The sequence below is a fragment of the Rhinichthys klamathensis genome, unplaced genomic scaffold (genome assembly GCF_029890125.1).
Source record: "Rhinichthys klamathensis goyatoka isolate OS25496 unplaced genomic scaffold, OSU_Roscu_1.1 h1tg000155l_1, whole genome shotgun sequence".
NCBI lineage: Eukaryota > Metazoa > Chordata > Actinopteri > Cypriniformes > Leuciscidae > Rhinichthys > Rhinichthys klamathensis.
In genome coordinates, this window is record NW_026606690.1 from 1,022,501 (window position 1) to 1,041,098 (window position 18,598).

The 18,598-nt window shown below is 49.7% G+C and overlaps 1 protein-coding gene across 4 annotated transcripts in view; it reads left to right on the forward strand.

The window, feature by feature from the left end:
• Nucleotides 1-18,598, forward strand: part of ccdc88ab (coiled-coil domain containing 88Ab) — a 117,689-nt gene that overhangs the window by 28,627 nt on the left and 70,464 nt on the right. For all 4 annotated transcript variants that reach the window (XM_056258587.1, XM_056258585.1, XM_056258586.1 and 1 more), the window contains exons 4-9: nt 8,148-8,217; nt 12,131-12,189; nt 12,529-12,612; nt 12,685-12,825; nt 14,917-15,074; nt 17,863-17,944. In XM_056258587.1, coding sequence (XP_056114562.1) covers nt 8,148-8,217; nt 12,131-12,189; nt 12,529-12,612; nt 12,685-12,825; nt 14,917-15,074; nt 17,863-17,944 — 594 coding nt within the window. The remainder of the gene's footprint in view (nt 1-8,147; nt 8,218-12,130; nt 12,190-12,528; nt 12,613-12,684; nt 12,826-14,916; nt 15,075-17,862; nt 17,945-18,598) is intronic.

Below are 18,598 nucleotides of genomic sequence, written 5' to 3' on the forward strand. Positions count from 1 at the left end.
AAACAGTGAATAATCATCTGCATCTCTAGCACAGTCACAGTGCTCTCTGTGCTGACACACACTGGAGGCGTACAGTAACCCTGAGTAACGGCCGTAGCCTCGACTGACACACACTGGAGGCGTACAGTAACCCTGAGTAACAGCCGTAGCCTCGACTGACACACACTGGAGGCGTACAGTAACCCTGAGTAACGGCCGTAGCATCGACTGACACACACTGTGGAGGCGTACAGTAACCCTGAGTAACGGCCGTAGCCTCGACTGACACACACTGGAGGCGTACAGTAACCCTGAGTAACGGCCGTAGCCTCGACTGACACACACTGGAGGCGTACAGTAACCCTGAGTAACAGCCGTAGCCTCGACTGACACACACTGGAGGCGTACAGTAACCCTGAGTAACGGCCGTAGCCTCGACTGACACACACTGGAGGCGTACAGTAACCCTGAGTAACGGCCGTAGCCTCGACTGACACACACTGGAGGCGTACAGTAACCCTGAGTAACAGCCGTAGCCTCGACTGACACACACTGTGGAGGCGTACAGTAACCCTGAGTAACGGCCGTAGCCTCGACTGACACACACTGTGGAGGCGTACAGTAACCCTGAGTAACGGCCGTAGCCTCGACTGACACACACTGTGGAGGCGTACAGTAACCCTGAGTAACGGCCGTAGCCTCGACTGACACACACTGGAGGCGTACAGTAACCCTGAGTAACGGCCGTAGCCTCGACTGACACACACTGGAGGCGTACAGTAACCCTGAGTAACAGCCGTAGCCTCGACTGACACACACTGTGGAGGCGTACAGTAACCCTGAGTAACGGCCGTAGCCTCGACTGACACACACTGTGGAGGCGTACAGTAACCCTGAGTAACGGCCGTAGCCTCGACTGACACACACTGTGGAGGCGTACAGTAACCCTGAGTAACGGCCGTAGCCTCGACTGACACACACTGGAGGCGTACAGTAACCCTGAGTAACGGCCGTAGCCTCGACTGACACACACTGTGGAGGCGTACAGTAACCCTGAGTAACGGCCGTAGCCTCGACTGACACACACTGGAGGCGTACAGTAACCCTGAGTAACGGCCGTAGCCTCGACTGAAACACACTGGAGGCGTACAGTAACCCTGAGTAACGGCCGTAGCATCGACTGACACACACTGTGGAGGCGTACAGTAACCCTGAGTAACAGCCGTAGCCTCGACTGACACACACTGTGGAGGCGTACAGTAACCCTGAGTAACGGCCGTAGCCTCGACTGACACACACTGTGGAGGCGTACAGTAACCCTGAGTAACGGCCGTAGCCTCGACTGACACACACTGTGGAGGCGTACAGTAACCCTGAGTAACGGCCGTAGCATCGACTGACACACACTGTGGAGGCGTACAGTAACCCTGAGTAACAGCCGTAGCCTCGACTGACACACACTGTGGAGGCGTACAGTAACCCTGAGTAACGGCCGTAGCCTCGACTGACACACACTGTGGAGGCGTACAGTAACCCTGAGTAACGGCCGTAGCCTCGACTGACACACACTGGAGGCGTACAGTAACCCTGAGTAACAGCCGTAGCCTCGACTGACACACACTGTGGAGGCGTACAGTAACCCTGAGTAACGGCCGTAGCCTCGACTGACACACACTGTGGAGGCGTACAGTAACCCTGAGTAACGGCCGTAGCCTCGACTGACACACACTGTGGAGGCGTACAGTAACCCTGAGTAACGGCCGTAGCCTCGACTGACACACACTGGAGGCGTACAGTAACCCTGAGTAACGGCCGTAGCATCGACTGACACACACTGTGGAGGCGTACAGTAACCCTGAGTAACGGCCGTAGCCTCGACTGACACACACTGTGGAGGCGTACAGTAACCCTGAGTAACGGCCGTAGCCTCGACTGACACACACTGTGGAGGCGTACAGTAACCCTGAGTAACGGCCGTAGCCTCGACTGACACACACTGGAGGCGTACAGTAACCCTGAGTAACGGCCGTAGCCTCGACTGACACACACTGGAGGCGTACAGTAACCCTGAGTAACGGCCGTAGCCTCGACTGACACACACTGGAGGCGTACAGTAACCCTGAGTAACAGCCGTAGCCTCGACTGACACACACTGGAGGCGTACAGTAACCCTGAGTAACGGCCGTAGCCTCGACTGACACACACTGGAGGCGTACAGTAACCCTGAGTAACAGCCGTAGCCTCGACTGACACACTGTGGAGGCGTACAGTAACCCTGAGTAACGGCCGTAGCCTCGACTGACACACACTGTGGAGGCGTACAGTAACCCTGAGTAACGGCCGTAGCCTCGACTGACACACACTGTGGAGGCGTACAGTAACCCTGAGTAACGGCCGTAGCCTCGACTGACACACACTGGAGGCGTACAGTAACCCTGAGTAACGGCCGTAGCATCGACTGACACACACTGTGGAGGCGTACAGTAACCCTGAGTAACGGCCGTAGCCTCGACTGACACACACTGTGGAGGCGTACAGTAACCCTGAGTAACGGCCGTAGCCTCGACTGACACACACTGGAGGCGTACAGTAACCCTGAGTAACGGCCGTAGCATCGACTGACACACACTGTGGAGGCGTACAGTAACCCTGAGTAACGGCCGTAGCCTCGACTGACACACACTGGAGGCGTACAGTAACCCTGAGTAACGGCCGTAGCCTCGACTGACACACACTGTGGAGGCGTACAGTAACCCTGAGTAACGGCCGTAGCCTCGACTGACACACACTGTGGAGGCGTACAGTAACCCTGAGTAACGGCCGTAGCCTCGACTGACACACACTGTGGAGGCGTACAGTAACCCTGAGTAACAGCCGTAGCCTCGACTGACACACACTGGAGGCGTACAGTAACCCTGAGTAACGGCCGTAGCCTCGACTGACACACACTGGAGGCGTACAGTAACCCTGAGTAACGGCCGTAGCCTCGACTGACACACACTGTGGAGGCGTACAGTAACCCTGAGTAACGGCCGTAGCCTCGACTGACACACACTGGAGGCGTACAGTAACCCTGAGTAACGGCCGTAGCCTCGACTGACACACACTGTGGAGGCGTACAGTAACCCTGAGTAACGGCCGTAGCCTCGACTGACACACACTGTGGAGGAGTACAGTAACCCTGAGTAACGGCCGTAGCCTCGACTGACACACACTGTGGAGGCGTACAGTAACCCTGAGTAACGGCCGTAGCCTCGACTGACACACACTGGAGGCGTACAGTAACCCTGAGTAACGGCCGTAGCCTCGACTGACACACACTGGAGGCGTACAGTAACCCTGAGTAACGGCCGTAGCCTCGACTGACACACACTGTGGAGGCGTACAGTAACCCTGAGTAACGGCCGTAGCCTCGACTGACACACACTGTGGAGGCGTACAGTAACCCTGAGTAACGGCCGTAGCCTCGACTGACACACACTGTGGAGGCGTACAGTAACCCTGAGTAACGGCCGTAGCCTCGACTGACACACACTGTGGAGGCGTACAGTAACCCTGAGTAACGGCCGTAGCCTCGACTGACACACACTGTGGAGGCGTACAGTAACCCTGAGTAACGGCTGTAGCCTCGACTGACACACACTGTGGAGGCGTACAGTAACCCTGAGTAACGGCCGTAGCCTCGACTGACACACACTGTGGAGGCGTACAGTAACCCTGAGTAACGGCCGTAGCCTCGACTGACACACACTGGAGGCGTACAGTAACCCTGAGTAACGGCCGTAGCCTCGACTGACACACACTGTAGGCGTACAGTAACCCTGAGTAACGGCCGTAGCCTCGACTGACACACACTGTGGAGGCGTACAGTAACCCTGAGTAACGGCCGTAGCCTCGACTGACACACACTGTGGAGGCGTACAGTAACCCTGAGTAACGGCCGTAGCCTCGACTGACACACACTGTGGAGGCGTACAGGAACCCTGAGTAACGGCCGTAGCCTCGACTGACACACACTGGAGGCGTACAGTAACCCTGAGTAACGGCCGTAGCCTCGACTGACACACACTGTGGAGGCGTACAGTAACCCTGAGTAACGGCCGTAGCCTCGACTGACACACACTGTGGAGGCGTACAGGAACCCTGAGTAACGGCCGTAGCCTCGACTGACACACACTGGAGGCGTACAGTAACCCTGAGTAACGGCCGTAGCATCGACTGACACACACTGTGGAGGCGTACAGTAACCCTGAGTAACGGCCGTAGCCTCGACTGACACACACTGGAGGCGTACAGTAACCCTGAGTAACGGCCGTAGCCTCGACTGACACACACTGGAGGCGTACAGTAACCCTGAGTAACGGCCGTAGCCTCGACTGACACACACTGGAGGCGTACAGTAACCCTGAGTAACGGCCGTAGCCTCGACTGACACACACTGGAGGCGTACAGTAACCCTGAGTAACGGCCGTAGCCTCGACTGACACACACTGTGGAGGCGTACAGTAACCCTGAGTAACGGCCGTAGCCTCGACTGACACACACTGTGGAGGCGTACAGTAACCCTGAGTAACGGCCGTAGCCTCGACTGACACACACTGTGGAGGCGTACAGTAACCCTGAGTAACAGCCGTAGCCTCGACTGACACACACTGTGGAGGCGTACAGTAACCCTGAGTAACAGCCGTAGCCTCGACTGACACACACTGTGGAGGCGTACAGTAACCCTGAGTAACGGCCGTAGCCTCGACTGACACACACTGGAGGCGTACAGTAACCCTGAGTAACGGCCGTAGCCTCGACTGACACACACTGGAGGCGTACAGTAACCCTGAGTAACGGCCGTAGCATCGACTGACACACACTGTGGAGGCGTACAGTAACCCTGAGTAACGGCCGTAGCCTCGACTGACACACACTGTGGAGGCGTACAGTAACCCTGAGTAACGGCCGTAGCCTCGACTGACACACACTGGAGGCGTACAGTAACCCTGAGTAACGGCCGTAGCCTCGACTGACACACACTGTGGAGGCGTACAGTAACCCTGAGTAACAGCCGTAGCCTCGACTGACACACACTGGAGGCGTACAGTAACCCTGAGTAACGGCCGTAGCCTCGACTGACACACACTGGAGGCGTACAGTAACCCTGAGTAACGGCCGTAGCATCGACTGACACACACTGTGGAGGCGTACAGTAACCCTGAGTAACGGCCGTAGCCTCGACTGACACACACTGGAGGCGTACAGTAACCCTGAGTAACGGCCGTAGCCTCGACTGACACACACTGTGGAGGCGTACAGTAACCCTGAGTAACGGCCGTAGCCTCGACTGACACACACTGTGGAGGCGTACAGTAACCCTGAGTAACGGCCGTAGCCTCGACTGACACACACTGTGGAGGCGTACAGTAACCCTGAGTAACGGCCGTAGCCTCGACTGACACACACTGTGGAGGCGTACAGTAACCCTGAGTAACAGCCGTAGCCTCGACTGACACACACACTGTAGGCGTACAGTAACCCTGAGTAACGGCCGTAGCCTCGACTGACACACACTGTGGAGGCGTACAGTAACCCTGAGTAACGGCCGTAGCCTCGACTGACACACACTGGAGGCGTACAGTAACCCTGAGTAACGGCCGTAGCCTCGACTGACACACACTGGAGGCGTACAGTAACCCTGAGTAACGGCCGTAGCCTCGACTGACACACACACTGGAGGCGTACAGTAACCCTGAGTAACAGCCGTAGCCTCGACTGACACACACACTGGAGGCGTACAGTAACCCTGAGTAACAGCCGTAGCCTCGACTGACACACACACTGGAGGCGTACAGTAACCCTGAGTAACGGCCGTAGCCTCGACTGACACACACTGTGGAGGCGTACAGTAACCCTGAGTAACAGCCGTAGCCTCGACTGACACACACACTGTAGGCGTACAGTAACCCTGAGTAACGGCCGTAGCCTCGACTGACACACACTGTGGAGGCGTACAGTAACCCTGAGTAACGGCCGTAGCCTCGACTGACACACACTGGAGGCGTACAGTAACCCTGAGTAACGGCCGTAGCCTCGACTGACACACACTGTGGAGGCGTACAGTAACCCTGAGTAACGGCCGTAGCCTCGACTGACACACACTGTGGAGGCGTACAGTAACCCTGAGTAACGGCCGTAGCCTCGACTGACACACACTGGAGGCGTACAGTAACCCTGAGTAACGGCCGTAGCCTCGACTGACACACACTGTGGAGGCGTACAGTAACCCTGAGTAACGGCCGTAGCCTCGACTGACACACACTGTGGAGGCGTACAGTAACCCTGAGTAACGGCCGTAGCCTCGACTGACACACACTGGAGGCGTACAGTAACCCTGAGTAACAGCCGTAGCCTCGACTGACACACACTGGAGGCGTACAGTAACCCTGAGTAACGGCCGTAGCCTCGACTGACACACACTGGAGGCGTACAGTAACCCTGAGTAACGGCCGTAGCCTCGACTGACACACACTGTGGAGGCGTACAGTAACCCTGAGTAACGGCCGTAGCCTCGACTGACACACACACTGGAGGCGTACAGTAACCCTGAGTAACGGCCGTAGCCTCGACTGACACACACTGGAGGCGTACAGTAACCCTGAGTAACGGCCGTAGCCTCGACTGACACACACTGTGGAGGCGTACAGTAACCCTGAGTAACGGCCGTAGCCTCGACTGACACACACTGTGGAGGCGTACAGTAACCCTGAGTAACGGCCGTAGCCTCGACTGACACACACTGGAGGCGTACAGTAACCCTGAGTAACGGCCGTAGCCTCGACTGACACACACTGTGGAGGCGTACAGTAACCCTGAGTAACGGCCGTAGCCTCGACTGACACACACTGTGGAGGCGTACAGTAACCCTGAGTAACGGCCGTAGCCTCGACTGACACACACTGTGGAGGCGTACAGTAACCCTGAGTAACGGCCGTAGCCTCGACTGACACACACTGTGGAGGCGTACAGTAACCCTGAGTAACGGCCGTAGCCTCGACTGACACACACTGGAGGCGTACAGTAACCCTGAGTAACGGCCGTAGCCTCGACTGACACACACTGTGGAGGCGTACAGTAACCCTGAGTAACGGCCGTAGCCTCGACTGACACACACTGTGGAGGCGTACAGTAACCCTGAGTAACGGCCGTAGCCTCGACTGACACACACTGTGGAGGCGTACAGTAACCCTGAGTAACGGCCGTAGCCTCGACTGACACACACTGGAGGCGTACAGTAACCCTGAGTAACGGCCGTAGCCTCGACTGACACACACTGTGGAGGCGTACAGTAACCCTGAGTAACGGCCGTAGCCTCGACTGACACACACTGTGGAGGCGTACAGTAACCCTGAGTAACGGCCGTAGCCTCGACTGACACACACTGTGGAGGCGTACAGTAACCCTGAGTAACACAGATCTGTTTACAGCGTACTGATGTGAGAACTGAACCATACAGAAAGCAGCTCTCATTCAAACACTACAAATTGCCAGTTTTGCATACGTCAGCTTTAAAGAAAGAGTGTGCCGTCCGGATCTCGCGCTCGCCACGCGTCTCTCATGCACACACACACACTGGCCGGCGCTGCACTTCAGAGTTACGCCTTTAGCGTTCCGACAATATTACGTTATTTGGGAAAAAAAAAGAAAAAAACATTTAGAAAATAATTTTTTTGATATTTGTCTGCTGATATAACTGCTGATCTGCTCATTAGGTAGGTTTGATAATGCTTTTGCTATAATAACCTTTAACCTGTATAATTGTTTCTTCAGTATGAACGTGTTATTGAGGATAATGTTATTGTTCTCCAGCTGTTTCATTGACGGTTGAAACTCTGATTGATTGATTTCAGGAAGTTGTTCTGAATCTTCTGATGTTCACTGATGTTTATTTGCTGCTGTAACTAGTAGTAAAGAGGAAGAGATGAGCGGTTCTTCTTCACACACACACACACACACACTGACTGAGTTTACTGATGAAACTGACAGGATTTGAGAGCTGAGACTTTGATTCATATCAGCAGTATCAAAGATGACTGAGATTATGGGATGGCAGGAGCTGCAGATGATGTGTAGTGAAGTGTTGTTGACGTGTGTGTGTGTGTGTGTGTGTGTGTGTGTTCCAGGAGGCGCTGCAGCAGCTGGTGGTGATGTCACTTCCTGATGTGCTGGTGTTGGGCAGGACTCCTCTCAGTGGTACGCCTCATCTCAGTCTCCATTCACATCCATGCTAAATAACACCATGACAATTCTCATTTTTCACATTTGACCCTTGACCCAGGAGTCCCCCCCCCCCCCCCCCATTATAAAAATATTTATACAAATTGCTTAAAGCTGCAGTCCGTAGCTTTTCCTCTTTGTCGCCATCTCTCTGTTCGAAATCTGTAACTGCAGTGATTCGCTGAATTATCATCTTTACGTGGGTTGTAAATCGGCATGAAACAGCGCGGATGAACACAGTGCTTTGAGGCGAGTGCTGCTGTCAGTCACCGCGCTGTGTGGATACTGGCATACAGAATCACAGATTCACTTTTTGAAAGTTTGACCAACATAAGAATTTTCATAGGAAAATGTCTTCTGAACAAGTAAGTAACATCCATTTTTGTTCTGACCAACTAAGGGGGAAAAAGCATTCGACATGATAAGCTTCGTTAGATTTAATCAACATGATTTACAGCAACCGTGCAAATTATAGCCTACTTTGTTCTCAAATTGTTCATGTTAACAACATCAGCATTGCGTGACTAATGTTAAATTTAATGTGTTTTATGGTTACCTGTGTAGTTCAGAATTCATATTCTCCATAATAGCAAAACAAGAAAGGCACAACAAAGGAAACTCCATAACTGTGTGAATTAAGAAAACGTACTGTTACACGATTGAACTATTGAAATGTCTTACTTGTTCAGCAGAAAAAAGCCGTCTCTTCTTCCGTCTCGAACCCCTTCAAAACACGGAGTTCACGCACTTTTCAAAAGCCCCGCCGATGTTTAAATCCTTGTGTTCGCATGAGACGGTTTCTTTCTCTTTCTCTAGCCACCTTAAATCCGAAGTACGAAGTCTTTTGGGTTTTATAACTGCTGAATCTCCAGTTGACACTGATGATTGTTGTTTGGATCTTTCTGGATCCGCCATAAGTTTAATTATGTAAAGTGCTGCGAGAAAAGCCTATACATCTAAACATCTCGTCACGCGCAGTATAGCCGGCTAGCCGAACTCCTTCTTTATGTGTACGGGTGTGACGTCATGACGCAAAGACATGCTCGAGTTTCCCGCGGAAACCCACCAGTACCACTGGAATTAAAATCATTATTACAAGCTAACCGTTTTGAATCTAGCTATGGCAAGCAGATAGTTTTGACCACTGGCAGAATATGTTTTTTTTAATATAATTATTTTGGATTATTTTTAACTTAAAAAAGCTACGGACTGCAGCTTTAAATTTGAGTCTTCATCAGAGGGGTCCAAGAGCCCAGGACTTTTGTCGCACTTGAACCACGAGTGTGTGTGTGAGAGTGAGTGAGTGAGTGAGTGAGTGAGTGAGTGAGTGAGTGAGTGAGTGAGTGAGTGAGTGAGTGAGTGAGTGAGTGAGTGTCTGAGTGAGTGTGTGAGTGAGTGAGTGAGTGAGTGAGTGAGTGAGTGTGTGAGTGAGTGTGTGAGTGAGTGTCTGAGTGAGTGTCTGAGTGAGTGTCTGAGTGAGTGTCTGAGTGAGTGAGTGAGTGAGTGAGTGAGTGAGTGAGTGAGTGAGTGAGTGAGTGAGTGAGTGAGTGAGTGAGTGAGTGAGTGAGTGAGTGAGTGAGTGAGTGAGTGAGTGAGTGAGTGAGTGTGAGTGTGTGAGTGAGTGAGTGAGTGAGTGAGTGAGTGAGTGTCTGAGTGAGTGTGTGAGTGAGTGAGTGAGTGAGTGAGTGTGTGAGTGAGTGTCTGAGTGAGTGTCTGAGTGAGTGTCTGAGTGAGTGAGTGAGTGAGTGAGTGAGTGAGTGAGTGAGTGAGTGAGTGAGTGAGTGAGTGTCTGAGTGAGTGTCTGAGTGAGTGAGTGAGTGAGTGAGTGAGTGAGTGAGTGAGTGAGTGAGTGAGTGAGTGAGTGTGTGAGTGAGTGTCTGAGTGAGTGTCTGAGTGAGTGTCTGAGTGAGTGAGTGAGTGAGTGAGTGAGTGAGTGAGTGAGTGAGTGAGTGAGTGAGTGAGTGAGTGAGTGAGTGTGTGTGAGTGAGTGAGTGAGTGAGTGTGTGAGTGAGTGAGTGTGTGTGAGTGAGTGAGTGAGTGTGTGAGTGAGTGTCTGAGTGAGTGAGTGAGTGTGTGTGTGTGAGTGAGTGTCTGAGTGAGTGTGTGTGAGTGAGTGAGTGAGTGTGTGAGTGAGTGTCTGAGTGAGTGAGTGTGTGAGTGAGTGTCTGAGTGAGTGAGTGTGTGAGTGAGTGTCTGAGTGAGTGAGTGAGTGAGTGAGTGAGTGAGTGAGTGAGTGAGTGAGTGAGTGAGTGAGTGAGTGAGTGAGTGAGTGAGTGAGAGTGAGTGAGTGAGTGTGAGTGAGTGTCTGAGTGAGTGAGTGAGTGTCTGAGTGAGTGAGTGTGTGAGTGTGTGAGTGAGTGAGTGAGTGAGTGAGTGAGTGAGTGAGTGAGTGAGTGAGTGAGTGAGTGAGTGTGAGTGAGTGAGTGTGAGTGAGTGAGTGAGAGTGAGTGAGTGAGTGAGTGTGTGTACGAGTGAGTGAGTGAGTGAGTGAGTGAGTGAGTGAGTGAGTGTGTGAGTGAGTGTCTGAGTGTCTGAGTGAGTGAGTGAGTGAGTGTGTGAGTGAGTGTCTGAGTGAGTGAGTGAGTGAGTGAGTGAGTGAGTGAGTGAGTGAGTGAGTGAGTGAGTGAGTGAGTGAGTGAGTGAGTGAGAGTGAGTGTGTGTGAGTGAGTGTGTGTGAGAGAGTGTGAGATCCAGATGCATTCGGTGTCTCGCAACTGCTGAGTCATTAGGCTTGTTTGAGATGAGCAAAATCTGCGCAGAACCGATCACCGGTGATCAGCGCGAGATGCGTGCGGTTAGAGATGTGTCCGAGTGCGGCCCGCCTCGCTCTGATGTAAAAAAAACGTATTTATTTATTTTAAAAAAACAATTAAAAAAAACATAAGTTATGTCTGTATTAAAGAAAAAATTATTGATAAACACGTATTTGGAATGGAATTAAATAACAAGTACTTTAGGTGTCTTGTTCATTATATTTATTTTCATATAAAAGCAACAGAACTTAAATTACACCCAGTTTATTAGCAACACTGTGCATGAGCGTGAATCCGCCTTAGATCTCACCGGTGTCAGATCCACAGGAGAGGAGAGATCTGTCCGGCTGGCCTGTGCTGTCTCACTCCTCTCTGCAGTCCTACTCTCACACACGTCAGGCGAGGCAAGGCGCATCTCAAACAAGCCGAGTGTGAGAGAGTGATGTCATGATGATGTCACTGCATCACGTGACATCTGACGTCATGATCACAGCATTCCTCTTAAAGGGGAAAGTCCCAGCATGACGAGGTCGAACAGAAGGTGCAGGACGACAATACTGAAGGTTTTTGAAAACGGTAATATTTCCACTCAGAATAAGCTAAATGTAGATCTCAGCATTTACTGAAGCGCTTCTGGAACCAGAACAGATGTGGGCGGGGCTTGATTGTGTCTGTGGGGAGTTGATTGGATGGCTGGAAGGTTCTGGTTTGCTATTGGTCACGCAGCTCATTAAAACATCATGAATGTGAACGTCAGTTAGCAGAGTTCCTGAGAAACGAACCTCTAACAGTGACAGTGCTTAAATACAGCCAGTGAAGGCAGTGGCTCAGTGAGTGATGTCACTGCATGAGTTCAGGGTCACAGGAAGTGTGTGTCCCTCACTGACCATGCCTCACACACACACACACACACTATACACACACTGACCATGCCTGAGCTTCCTGTCAGGAACACACACAAACAAACAAACACACACACACACACACAATGACCATGCCTGAGCTTCCTGTCAGGAACACACACACACACACACTGACCATGCCTGAGCTTCCTGTCAGGAACACACACTACACTACACACACACAAACAAACAAACACACACTGACCATGCCTGAGCTTCTGTTTTCTGTTTCAGAGCAAGGACTTGAGGAGATGAGGAAACTACTGTTGCTGCTGCTGGGCTGTGCTGTACAGGTGACACACACACACTCACACACACACACACACACACACCCACACACACACACACACACACACACAAACACTCACTCTCACACACACTCACTCACACACACACTCACACACACACACACACACCCACACCCACACACCCACACACACACACACACACACACACACACACACACACACACACACCCACACCCACACACACACACACACACACACACACAAACACTCACTCTCACACACACTCACTCACACACACAAACACTCACTCTCACACACACTCACTCACTCACACACACACACACACGCACACTCACTCTCACACACACTCTCGCTGTGTTGCAGTGTAACAGGAAGGAGGAGTACATCGACAGGATCCAGACGCTGGACCTCGACACACAGGCAGCCATCGCCGCTCACATTCAAGAGGTGTGTGTCACATGACCACACGAGTGAAGCTGACCTCTGACCTCTGACCCTCTGTTATCTGTGTGTGTGAAGGTGACCCATAACCAGGAGAACGTGTTTGACCTTCAGTGTGTGGAGGAGAGCGAGTCTGTCCCGCACGATAAAGAAGAGCTCGTCAGACACCTGACCTTTAACCTCAAGCGCCTCGTCGACGAGAGAGACCAGCACGCCGAGGTAACCAATGACAACACTCGCTGAATGACCATGTGACTCACTCAGGTTTATATTCAGGAAACACTTTCGTCATTTAAATAAATGGCCTTACAATACGATACACTCTCACAAATAAAGCTTCCCAAAGAACCTTCCAGTGATCCGTTCTCAAAATAACCGTTTTTATTCGTAGTGTGAAAAATATTTAAATAATCTAAAGATACGTTTCCCCCATAAAGGTTCGATGGAACCATCAATTTCATTAAAGAACATTTATTAAGAGTGTAATGGGTTGACAATTTCAGTTTTTAATTTCAACCTCGTTTTTAATGATCTCGATATGGATTCTTAAATCTCTAGAATCGATCTTCAGTCTCTGCTGTTTTCAGTTGAGCAAACCTTCACTACACCTCATCTGTCCCTCCCGCCTCCACTAGCCTGTGCTGGCCCTGATATATAACCCAGGGCTAACACTAACTCCTCCACTAGCCTGTGCTGGCCCTGATATATAACCCAGGGCTAACACTAACTCCTCCACTAGCCTGTGCTGGCCCTGATATATAACCCAGGGCTAACACTAACTCCTCCACTAGCCTGTGCTGGCCCTGATATATAACCCAGGGCTAACGCTAACTCCTCCACTAGCCTGTGCTGGCCCTGATATATAACCCAGGGCTAACGCTAACTCCTCCACTAGCCTGTGCTGGCCCTGATATATAACCCAGGGCTAACACTAACTCCTCCACTAGCCTGAGCTGGCCCTGATATATAACCCAGGGCTAACACTAACTCCTCCACTAGCCTGAGCTGGCCCTGATATATAACCCAGGGCTAACACTAACTCCTCCACTAGCCTGAGCTGGCCCTGATATATAACCCAGGGCTAACACTAACTCCTCCACTAGCCTGAGCTGGCCCTGATATATAACCCAGGGCTAACACTAACTCCTCCACTAGCCTGTGCTGCCCCTGATATATAACCCAGGGCTAACGTTAACTCCTCCACTAGCCTGTGCTGGCCCTGATATATAACCCAGGGCGAACACTAACTCCTCCACTAGCCTGTGCTGGCCCTGATATATAACCCAGGGCTAACACTAACTCCTCCACTAGCCTGTGCTGGCCCTGATATATAACCCAGGGCTAACACTAACTCCTCCACCAGCCTGTGCTGCCCCTGATATATAACCCAGGGCTAACACTAACTCCTCCACTAGCCTGTGCTGCCCCTGATATATAACCCAGGGCTAACACTAACTCCTCCACTAGCCTGTGCTGGCCCTGATATATAACCCAGGGCTAACACTAACTCCTCCACTAGCCTGTGCTGCCCCTGATATATAACCCAGGGCTAACACTAACTCCTCCACTAGCCTGTGCTGGCCCTGATATATAACCCAGGGCTAACACTAACTCCTCCACTAGCCTGTGCTGGCCCTGATATATAACCCAGGGCTAACACTAACTCCTCCACTAGCCTGTGCTGCCCCTGATATATAACCCAGGGCTAACACTAACTCCTCCACTAGCCTGTGCTGGCCCTGATATATAACCCAGGGCTAACACTAACTCCTCCACTAGCCTGTGCTGGCCCTGATATATAACCCAGGGCTAACACTAACTCCTCCACTAGCCTGTGCTGCCCCTGATATATAACCCAGGGCTAACACTAACTCCTCCACTAGCCTGTGCTGGCCCTGATATATAACCCAGGGCTAACGCTAACTCCTCCACTAGCCTGTGCTGGCCCTGATATATAACCCAGGGCTAACGCTAACTCCTCCACTAGCTTAATATTCGAAGTGAATTTATTGATCAAATTTAGGAATTTAAAATTAAAGATGAGGGGGGGGGGGAATATAACAATATGCAGATTTAAATATATCAAAGCTGATTGAACACTGATGAGAATATTGCTTCACACAATTAAAAATGAAAAAAATTCTGGACAAGCAACTTTTTTACTCTGTGAATGACAGATTAACTTGTCTGAAGCCGAGCAAGCGCACGAAAAGGCTTATGTCGAGCCCTGTATAAACGCATGAATCAATATTGAATGCTGCATTGATTACCCATGATGCTCAGCGTAATGTGTGTGTGTTTTCCTGTCAGATGATCGTGTCTCTGACTGTGGAGCGGGACAGTGGTCACATGACTCTCGCCCCGTCGCCCAGCGAGTCTCCTAGCATGAGCCGCACAGAGAGCGTTCAGCATCTGTCTGTGGAGCTAGCCGACGCTAAAGCTAAGATCAGACGCCTGCGCCAGGAGCTGTGAGTATCTGACATCACTTCCTCTTACATTACTCAGCTTCCTCTACACGAGGGGAAGTGTCTCTCAGGTGTTCAGGTCAGGGTGTGTGTTTAGAGAAGCTCTTCAAGCCCTTCTCCTTCTGATCACTTCAGGAACAGGAACAGAGGAATAACTACAGTACAGCACTAACCCTGACTGGAGAGATTACAGTTATCTAATCCGCTCTGTGACAGCCTGGCAACTCTTAACAAACCCTGATCAATCATTTACATTCACTTACTGTACTAATAAAACATTCAAGTTCAATCAAGTTCAATTTTCATTTATATTGCACATTTACAGCAGCCACTAGGCTGACCAAAGTGCTTTACAGAAGAACAAGATTAAAGAAGATATAACGTAACATGCATAACAACAAATAAAACGGATTAGAGCAACATAGAGTAACTTTAAAGCAGGAGTAGAGTAAATCAGACCTGGGATATAAATGAGTCTATCTAACACACCCTAATTACCTGACCGCTGAGAATAACTGTACTGTTTCAGTGTATTTTATATGTAAACTGCGGTTCAAGCGTTTGATGTCAGTAAGATCATTTACTGTTTTCGACAGAAGTGTCTCATGCTCACAAAGGCTGCATTTAGTTGATCAAAAATACAGTAAAAACAGCAATATTGTGAAATATTCTAATCTAACTTTTTTCAACAATAATATATTTAATTGTGTATAAGAAGAAAGACCCCAGGTCTAGCTAGGACCAAGGAACAGGACCGGAGCACACTTAGTCATTTTGTAATAAAGATAATTTAAACGTTCTGTGCTCCAGTCCTGTTCCTGCTCCTAGCTAGACCTGGGGTCTTTCTTCTTAGATTTCGGTGTCCTGCTCCGTGAGCACGAACTAGGCTGAAGCGCAAGTGACCCCTTTCTTATATTTAATTGTATATATTATATGTAATTCTTTTTTTGTGAAGCAAAGCTGAATTTTACTCCAGTCTTCAGTGTCACATGATTATCAGGAATCATTGTAATGCTGGTTTGGTGCTCGAGAAACATCATCATCACAGGGTTCGTACACGGACTCAAAGTGCTTGAGTTTGAAATGTAAGTCCTGGAAAACCCTAAAAACAGCCATATTTATAAAAAAGGTACTTGAAAAGTGCATGAAATATTGAAAGACAATATATGTGAAATTAGTGTTTCATTTTATTGATTAAACAACCCTTTCACACAAAATTAAAGCTGGAGTCCGTCTGATATAGAGGCATTTCGCATGGCTATGAGTGATATCGCTCATATAAATATCAGAGTATAGATTACAGCTTTCATTCTTCAGGCCCATCATATATTCATGGGAATAAATCAGTTTGGAAGAGGAAAGCGATATCTTTGTCGTAGTGTCCTGTCAATGGTTAAAGCTTCCGCAGTCATTGCATCCGCTGCACTTTATTTGAACCATTTTGTTTTATTAATAAATTTTTGTTTATCTTTTAACCGTTTTTATAATTTGAAAGATGATAAAGATATTGTTTGATAAGTGAGATCTCTGAGTGTAGTCCTTGAAAACTGAAAAAGCATTGCTTGAAAAGTCCTGGAATGAGGTTTTACAGTCCCTGCACGAACCCTGTAAGACTGCAGATGTGAGCTCAGCTACAGCTCTTCTGTCGGAAGGGTTGAGCAAAGCGGATGCAGTCGCCACTCTCACACACAATCAGTTCTTGTCTGGAACAAGTCAGATGTTCCTACAAGCATTAAACACATTAATGTACATATATCCGGGCCGATCAGAGGAGCGCTGGCTCATCCTAGCGCACGCACGTGTGTAATGAGGCTCTGCTCTTCACTGCAGGGAAAGAGGACGCGCTATTTTAATCTGTGCTATAAAACAGTCACACAGTTCCTCTTCCCGTTCCCCAGTCATGATGAGGGTTCGTGTGTTTGATCACACACAGCCACGCTCTCATCAGGGCCGTATTTAGCAAGCTTCTCAAAGGGCCATAATAGTCTTCAGTGCTGAGAATCCATGATATTTGCTCCTACTTTCAAACTGAAGTATAAAAGCAAGTTACCAAATGAAGCTAAGAGTCACTCCCCCAGTTAGCTGGAGATCCCGCCGGTGGGGAGGAGTTCCAGTAGGAGTGTGTGAGGAAGTCTTTCAGGAGAGAGTGGATGTTTTTGAATCGTTAGACGATGGACAGAGCTTCATCTTCCTCAGCGCTGGCTCATGTTGGCCTGAACCTGTATAACCTGCTTCCGCATCAGTAGCGCTGCTTCCCCCGCCGGCTCGGGTTCTGTCGAGTCCACGGCCGCGGAGGATATCATATCTAGGCTATACTGTATATGGTCAGTCAACAGCACAGCGGTTCAAAATCTGTAAGACATGGTGGAAAACCTGTTTATCTTTCATTTCAAATGTGTATATCATAATATTTTCTCTTGAAAATGATTTATTGTCAAATGTGTGTTGAATGAAAACTCTTAGGAATTTCACCATTCAATGTGAATTTATCTGAGAATCAGTGATTCCAAGCCTGTTAGTGGAGAATCATCTCGAGGCTGGCGCTCCAGACTCAGTCCTACACCTCACGCCTGCGATGCTCGATGACTAGCCTCCTCAGTCACGGCTCAGCAGTGCTGCTGTGAGTAATGCTCAGAGGCTTGATAAATACGCTCTCCAGGAAAGGTCATTAGTAGAAGGGTTCTCGTCTTACAGTGGGATTATCACAGCTTCGCCAGAGTGACATCGGAGTCATGTGACTGACGAGTTAACCTTTGACCTGTGCCTGAGGGTGTGTTGATGTGTGTTTCAGAGAGGAGAAGACCGAGCAGCTGCTGGACTGCAGACAGGAAGTGGACCACATGGAGCAGGAAGTGAAGAGACTGCAGCAGGAAGTGAGGCGTCACCACACCTGTCTGTGTTCCTGTGTGACTCTGAGCTACACTTAATCTCTGTCATCGTAATAGCCAGTCCTAATGTGTCATGATTACTGTAATTCCTTTACCTACTTACACGCCTCAGCTTTACACATCCAATAACAGCTCAGCCAATCACACGTGTATTTATAGAAGCTGTGCGCCACTGTCTGATCGAGTGATGCATCCACACACACTGGCTCTTACAGGGACCGGTCTCCCAGAAATTAACTTCTGTCATCATCTCAGTTCGTTGTAGACTCGCATGATTTACTTGTCTTTGTGGAGTACAGAAGGGAGTGTTGAGATACGGCTCACAGCAGTGTTCCCTGATCCCGGAGCCCGTATGAATATCCATATCCTCCCATCAACTCTTTCCCACCAGCGTTTTTCTTTTTTAAACTTGAAAGCCAGCGGCAGCATTTAAAAAAAAAAAATCCTATTCACAAAACTTTCATGGCTCCCAGAATATTTTGTTGTATGAGTATCTAAACATGCAACATATCAAAAGAAAGAACAGACCTTCTCTTTAAAAAAACAAAAAACTGTTTTATTCTAGCTTCATGCATTATTTTTTAGTTTCATAAAGCATAAGTTTGAACAAAAAAGCTGAGAAAATTGCGTCAGCAATGC